General features: G+C 36.1%; 1 protein-coding gene across 1 annotated transcript; it reads right to left on the bottom strand.

Annotated features, from left to right (window-relative positions):
- Nucleotides 1–2,076: 2,076 nt before the first annotated feature.
- Nucleotides 2,077–3,971, bottom strand: rasd4 (rasd family member 4). Its single transcript, XM_059347492.1, has one exon. It carries the CDS (start codon nucleotides 3,889–3,891, stop codon nucleotides 3,265–3,267), a length of 627 nt encoding a protein of 208 aa, XP_059203475.1. The 5' UTR covers nucleotides 3,892–3,971; the 3' UTR covers nucleotides 2,077–3,264.
- Nucleotides 3,972–8,151: the final 4,180 nt, after the last annotated feature.

Here is an 8,151-nt window from a genome sequence, read left to right as displayed (position 1 = left end):
CTGTGCTGCATTATAGATTTCTTTTTTCTATTTCTTTTTTTCAATTATTTTTATTTTATTTCAGAAGGATTCATAAACAGAATGTTCCATTTCAGTGCAGAAAAGTTAGCTTTTTGCTGACAGGTGTTTTTTTGTTTTAAACTTTAATGCAGTTTGGAGTTACTTTTTGACCTCTTCACAATGGCTGTTCTAAATTAAATTTCCTGTGGCTAATCCTATTGTTTTAAGAAATCTTTGGGAAGACTGATATCTGCAGATATTTGATACGTGTAGCTGAAAAGTTGGAAATATGCAGACTAAGGGTTATAAAAAAAAAAGCATGTCTTGTTTAATGAGAAGGCCTACCTTTAACTATAATATAGTATTACAGTAAAACTTATTAACAGTTATTTAACTTTGGTCTGTCCTAAGCCAGTCCTTTAAAACTGATGTAGTGACTGTCACAGATCCTATTCTTGTTCAAAACTTCTCAGGTATATCTGTACAGCACTGAGGAGCTTTGACCAAGTCCAGGAGCAGAGACAAAACCAGAAACACTTGTCAACTATGGTCCAAATGTAAGCTGCCATCCTAATAATTTAGGCTTTAGTCTAATCTACAACCTGAATGGAAAGATTAGTTCGCACCTGAGTTTCAGAAAAAGAAAAGGATGATCTGCCTCTCTGCGTCCGCCTGTGTGCCAAAAGACGAGTGTGTGTGCCGCTGTGGAGCAGCTGAAGACCGCAGTGAGTTTAAACAGGACACGAAGAGGAACCAGAGACCTGATTATCACAGGCCACTTCCTTGTCTCATTCTGCAGAAACAATGCACCTTGTCTCTAACATTTTTGGAAAGAGGAAGCATACCTTTTTCTCTCGCTCTGTGGAGCCTGTGTGGCCTTTAAACAGTCAGGATATTTTTTTTAACAGCAGATATAAAGGTCTCTTTGAGAACATGTCAAAGACAAATGAATTGATTAATTTAGCAGCCCTGATGTTTCATGGCAGGTGGAGAGTACTAACAGCTCATTCTCCTAGCTTACTGTATCATGTGTTGGGGCAGTCGCAGGGGACAGTTAATAAGGATCTACATGTTTTATGGTTCCCTTATAATCTGACTATATTGTTTGAAAAGACGTGTTTCCTCATATCGACCTACAAAGAGCTTCATCTAATTGTAGCATTTTGTTTGTATGATTACATATATTTTACAAATTGTGCACAAAACGTATATTATTGGCGATACAAACATAATAATCACTAATAAACATTATATATATATATTTTATATATATATATTTTTTTTATATATATATATTTTTATATATATATATATATTTTATATATATATTTTTAATATATATATATTTTTTTATATATATATATTTTATATATAAATATATATTTTTATATATATATATACACACACACACACACACACACAGACATATTATATATTAATATATATATATTCCCCTTGCATTTGCACATCCTAGCATCACTATTACAATACTGGTAATACTGAAATATTCCTTTTTGTATACCTACTATTGCAACCCCATGTATATAATATTAAGTAGTGACCACCAGAGGGCACTCCAGCCCACAACAGAGAGATTATAGGACCGAATTTGTGGAGACCACTGCAATAAAACAATAATTTACTTTATTTCACCAGGATAATCCACTCAGTATGAATACTAGACTTTCTTGCAAATAGGCTGGTCAAGAGATGCAGTTTTTTGTTTTTCATTCGCTTTAAATCATACATTACTGGCTGGCCCAGCACTGTCAGAAACAGAAGTTTAGTCTCCACAATACATGGAGTCATTTAATATGCCATTGAAGTAACAAATATCTCAGTATGCTAGGACAGAATGGCTTATAGTTATGTAACTGACACTAAGTTTGTAGATCTAAACTGAATAATTTTAATATGAGCTGTTTTTTCACACAATATTTTAAAATGTAAGTGCATGTAAGCTTTATTTTACTTTATGTATAAGTGATTATTGGGCTATATATAGAAAACCAATACTCAACTCCTTGTTCAATCCTGAGGCAAAAAGAAACAAAAGTTCTAAATGGGCACACAAAATAGGATATATTCTTTATTTTAGTAACAACCTACACAGAAAAAGTCACTGAACACGTACAAACAGTTGATTTTCTTCCCTGTTGTTTCATCTGTGCAGCTTTGTCTTAAAAATGTAATTGTATCAATCTTTTTAGATAGCTTTGGTACTTCCAAAACCATTAAATATATCATGAGTTTATAAGTATCGACACTTTTGACAGCTTTATTCCATTGTATTTTACTTTGGCCTGTGATTACTTTCTATCATACATATTTCTACAATGTCCATACGACTTTCCAAACAAACAGGCCTTCCTTTGGTCTGCTCTGTCATGTAAAAAAAAAAAAAAACCTGCAAAGAAAAAGGGAATTAACATGTAGAATGGATAAAATGAACATCAGTGTAACTGGAGTTATAGCAAAGCACTTTTATTTATCTTGAAATAAGCACTGAAAAAGAACATCAAACATCATCATGGTCTTTGTACTGTTATGGTAAAAAAGAACCAGTGAAATCCTTAAAATAAATGCAAACTCCCATTTAAAAAAAAAACTTTTTTTAATAATAGAAACACACCAGTAAGTACAGTATGTATTTCAAAATGTCCGAGATTCACGATAGGCTGCACAATAATTAACAACTTAATGTCTGATGTGTTGCTATCAAAAATAGAAACCGTTCTCTTGTTGTTCACGCCATAAAACTCTCATGTAAACACACTTTTGCATAAACACCCATCACTTCACAGTTATTGCACTTTTTTTTAAACACCAGTAACACAAAAAAAACCTCAAAAAGAAACATCACATTTATACATTTAAGTGAAAACTAAGCTTATGATACATAATGCTGCTTCTACACTGTCACGATTTATTACACCATCTTTTCTTTTTTTAAATTCACAGTAAGCTGTGCCTGTGCACTTTCCTTTTTTTTTTCTCAAACAGTTGCTTAGCCACATTCTTTCATGTCTTTAAGGTTGGTGTCTGTTTTCATGGTTACACGTCCGTCCTTGCCGATGCGTATCTGTGGCTCCAGCGCGGTTGCGGGGTGAGATGGAATGTTTCACGCCTGACGAGCACGCATCATTAAAGACTCTCATTAGTGTCCCTATACACTGTCTCTTGTTGTGCAGCTCCACACCAACAAAGTCCTGTCTTTCAGTCTCTTCTGAGCAGTTTCCTCTCAGTCTCTTTGGCTCCACATCATTATGAGATGAGGCAGCTGTTGGCCTTGTTCATCGGAGGTCGTTTGTTGCTCTCTTTGGGGAACGTTTCCCTCCTCCGGCACAGAGCCGGACTGAACCGACTGGGCAGGTTGGCCTGCTGCAGCAGCTCCCTGAAAGCTTCCAACACGTTGACATTGTCTTTGGCCGAAGACTCCAAGAAGCTGTGGTTCCAGTCCAGCTCCACCGTGGACAGCACGTCCTTGCTGGACACCTGCCGCTCATTGTGGCGGTCTATCTTGTTGCCTATGACGACAATAGGTGTGTACTTGTCCTCTTTGACCTCCAGGATCTCCTCTCGCAGACTCTTGACCGCCTCCAGGGATTCGGGGTCGTCCACGGCGTAGACCAGGGCGAAGGCGTCGCTGCTTTGGATGGACAGCTTACGCATGGCGGGGAAGGAGTAGCTGCCGCTGGTGTCCATGATGTTGATGGTGACTTTGACCCCCGCCACCTCGTACTCCTTCCTGTGGAGCTCCTCCACTGTGCGCCGGTGCTTGGGCTCAAAAGTGTCTTTGAGGAAGCGTTGGATGAGGGCTGTTTTCCCCACTCCAGCTGCTCCCAAAAACACCAGACGCACCTCAGTTTTCTCCTTCACTTCAAAAGACATGATGAAGTTCTGTTACTGTTTCTTTACTTCTCCTCTAACTGTTGATCCTTGTCTGAACACTGTTTGGGTGTCAGGGATGGAGCTGGATGTAGTTCTGCTGAAGAGGATGCTGGGAGCAGATGCATGTGAATTCTCCTGTTCAGGCTGTATTTATGTTCACACACAGCACCTGCCCACTCCTGCTCCCAGCCAATCAGGGGAGGGCAGCATATCCCGCCCCTAAGCCTTCAGCAGCCAATCACAGACATTCATGCAAATCAAGAAGAAAAAAACGGTGACAAAAGTGGTTTTACTTGAAGTTCTCTGTGTGCAATGCAGTAAACATTTCCAGCTGAGACTTTTGGTTGGTTTCTGACTGCTGCACGAGTGATCAGAGAGTCTGTGTTCAGCTCTGACTGTCATAAATCAATCATGCATGAATCATTTATCTCACACTTGATATTGATCTATGGTTGCAACGGTTAATTAAATCCAGAGTTCAGATGTTGTAACAGCTGCGTTAATATTGATTTTCAAAACTTGAAAGCTCCAACAGTGAAGGCTTGCAGCACCCTACTATGTAATAATTTCCTGAAAATCCCTTTATGTGAACGTCGTCACACTTTATTCTACTTGTTGTACTTTTATTGGTTCGTGTTGTCTATCTCATTGTTGTCATATCTGTTGCTTGATTATTAATTATTTGCTATATTAATCTAATGAACAATGTGTATGCTCCTTTTAATTGCCCCTTGGGGACAAATAAAGTACCTTGAATTTAACTGATTTGATAATGTAATAACGCCTGAAAATGAAATAAAATTTGCATTTAACTCAATGGAAAATGCAATAAAACCCAATAATGTAATAACTTCACCAATAATGTAATAAAATATCCTGACTGATATTGTAATAACAGCTTTACCAATAATGTAATACCGTATTAGCTTATTGGGAATTTATTACATTTTCTGGAAGTTGTTTTGTTGGTTTGTGTTATTTTGGAATGAATTGCACATCAGACAGGCCTCCTCACTGTTTCATTTGAAATATCTTCTTAAAACCCACCTGTACATTTTACATTTTATTTTATTTATTTTTATTCCATTTTTAATTTATTTTATCTTATTGCATCTTACTGTTCTATTGTTTACTACATCTCTTTGTATTGTGTTATGTATTTATTGTTTGTGCAGCACTTTGGAAACCTTGTGTTTGCTAAAATTGTGCTATATAAATAAAGTGGTTTTTTTTTTTTTTTTCATGAGGTAGTGACTTGTTAGAAATCTGTGAAGAGGTTACCTGGAGTCTCCAGTGCTGCTCAGAAGCTTATCTGAGCTGGAATTTTATCAATCAGGATATTTTATTACATTATTGTTGAAGTTATTACATAATTGGGTTTTATTAAATTTTCAAGTGCAATTTTATTACATTTTCAGGCGTTATTACATTATCAGGAAATTATTACATTATAGGGTGTAACAAGGCTTTAATTTAAAAAAAAAAAAAATTAAAAAAGAAGCAACAAGCAAGTCTGCAATCAACCCAAACCCATTCTGAAACAAACATTTTTATGAAACAGAACCGTCTCTTTTGTGTACTGTTGCACCCATAATACAACATAACTAAATAAAACAATTAATGGACCAAATCTAATGATGTTGCATATCTGAACCAGCTATTCTACTTTTAGTTACTTTAACAATTTTTATTTTTTTTAATAAAAAAGAGATAAAAGTTCCATTTTAAGGAATTGGTACCTACTGCATGAGGGGAACTGCAAATTAAAAGCCTTCTTATTAACATTTTTTTTTACATGGAGTTTCAGTGAACATTTCTCGAGCACTGTTTTTTTTTTTGTTTTTTTTTTCATTCAGTCAGCTCTGCTCACATGTATGGAGGAGGAGGGACAGATGCTCTTAAAATCGCGTCACTATTTTCTACATTATTGACGCTGTCATATTCATTACAGAGGCTAATTACAACCTGTTTATTATAATGTATAGTGCACTCTTTTTTTGTGTCAGAATTATGTAACATCTCTGAAGGCTGAATTGCGTCATTGTCTTCATTTCATTCATTGTCCCGCCAGCATTCAAATGTCAACTGTGTGGGAAGCCCTGTCATCTGTATTTAATTCAGAGCAAAGCACAAAACAATATAACATCACAGTTATCATTATCATACTGAGATCTCTCACATGCTCTCTGCACCCAGACTTTGACACTTGTTGCTATGATACCACAAAGCCATTACCCGAGCTGAAAGGGATTTATAAGTAGAAATGTGCTCCTTATTAGTGCTGTCATTCAACTGTTCACTCAGGTAATGGCCAGTAATGAGGTACGTTGGCTAATTAGGTAATTTAAAATCACATTTCCTGTTGCCATCTTCATATATATTCATATATGGACATGTTTTATTGCAGTGGTCTTGAAAGTGTTGAAATGCAGATTGATTTCTACACGTGAGCCCCTCGTGAGGACGAGATGTACATTTGAACTGATTACATTACTTGTGTACTTGTGTTCGTTATTATATTATAGATTATAGATATCTGCTTGAATCACAATTCAGGCACATCTCCTGATGTTACTGTTACGTGCTGCAATCCATAAACTCCCAGCGAGGGACTCTGGGATGTTAACTCTGGCTTTTCTGACCTTTGTGTTCTCCTCCTGCCCTTGAGACAAAACTGCTCGGAAATTAAAGCCCAAGGCCCCCGAGCAATTGGAGACTCAGGTTTTTCACTTCATTAAACACAAAAGGAAGACTGGGCCAGCAGAGGAGCCTATATATTTCATTTTTCTCAAACTGGTCAGTCATATTGGTATAGTTTCCTTACAGGTCAGGACATTCTGCAAGAAAAATGTAAGACAATAGAGTAAGAGAGTGATAACAGCTTAGAGAGCAAGGTTATAATAGTTTTGGATTTTTCATTAGTTTTAGTTTTAATTTCGTTTTGAATTTTTGTTTTCAAATTCAGTTAGTTTTAGTTAGTTTTTAGAGTGAGTTTTCTAGTTTTAGTGTTAGTTTTAGTTTTTTTGTAATGAGCTATATGTTGGGTGCGAGATTCAAAGTGGTCATAATAAATTTTGCCTTTATTTCCTTTGGTTTATCCATCTCAGCCCCACTAAGGTTATTAACTGTTTTGAATTTTGGTTTGAGTGTAGATATCCAAGTCTCAGTAAACATATTCACCATGTGTTGCATGTTCAAATAGAAACACTGAATTATGAATGAAAAAAGTTGACAAAAACGAAAACTAAGGACATTTCCACTATAATTTTAGTTAGTTTTAGTTAGTTTTGTAACCACACAATACAGTTTCAGTTAGTTATCGTTTTTTTAAAACTCTAGTTTTTATTTTTATTTCAGTTAACGAAAATGTTTTTTCAATTCTAGTTTTCGTTATTTCGTTAGTTTTCGTTAACTATAATAACCTTGTTAGAGAGCACAAAATAAATCCATTTTTTGGCCACTTGGGATCGGTCTATGAACTGATGAGAGCTGTTGGACTCAACCAAAACATTAAAGTTGCAGACTGGTAAAACTGGTCAAACTAAGCTGTGGAGGGAAACATTCCGATGATAACTATCTATGGATTTGTCACAATTCACTCACTACTTGTGTAATAAATACTGATTAGTGGCACTTTAAATTCAATGAAAAACTAAATGTGTAAAGTCCAAAAAAAAAGCCCTAATGGACACATAAGTTACTTTTATCTTGAAGCCACGTTTATTGTGAATCCCATCCATCCAATCACTTTTATCAGACAAAATTAACATATTGTTTATGTATTAATTTGTTGTTTACATTTTCAGTCGTGCTTTTTAGTGACACATTGGTTGGTCAGTCTACCACTTTGTTCCAGATCAATGGGATGGGCTGCCATAACATTCATTTTCTCTTCAGGATGCATTCTAATTACTTTGGCGAGTCTCAGAACCCATCTGCTGTCAGTCTAACAATGATTTAGCCTGTGCGGGCAAAGGCCAATATTTCTGGGGTTCCACTGTAGCCAGTGGAAATCTATATAACGGATATTTGGGCCAAAACTTCCTCCTCCATTCAGTGTTCTTTGTTAACAGTCTGATTATTATTTTGTTGGTGTTTTAGGCCCAGAAGAATCCAGACTTGGGATTGTTCTACTCGGCTTGTACTGTGTCAAAAAACGGAAGAACTGCCAAAATAGAAAATCGATGAATTGAAAAGCTAAATCATTGCCAAACAATGGCCGACGGGTTCCAAGATTGTATTTTGGCCAATGCGTTCTGC

The sequence above is a fragment of the Centropristis striata genome, chromosome 13, assembly GCF_030273125.1.
Source record: "Centropristis striata isolate RG_2023a ecotype Rhode Island chromosome 13, C.striata_1.0, whole genome shotgun sequence".
NCBI lineage: Eukaryota > Metazoa > Chordata > Actinopteri > Perciformes > Serranidae > Centropristis > Centropristis striata.
Note: the sequence above shows the minus strand (reverse complement) of the source record. Positions and strands in the feature narration are given on the sequence as shown.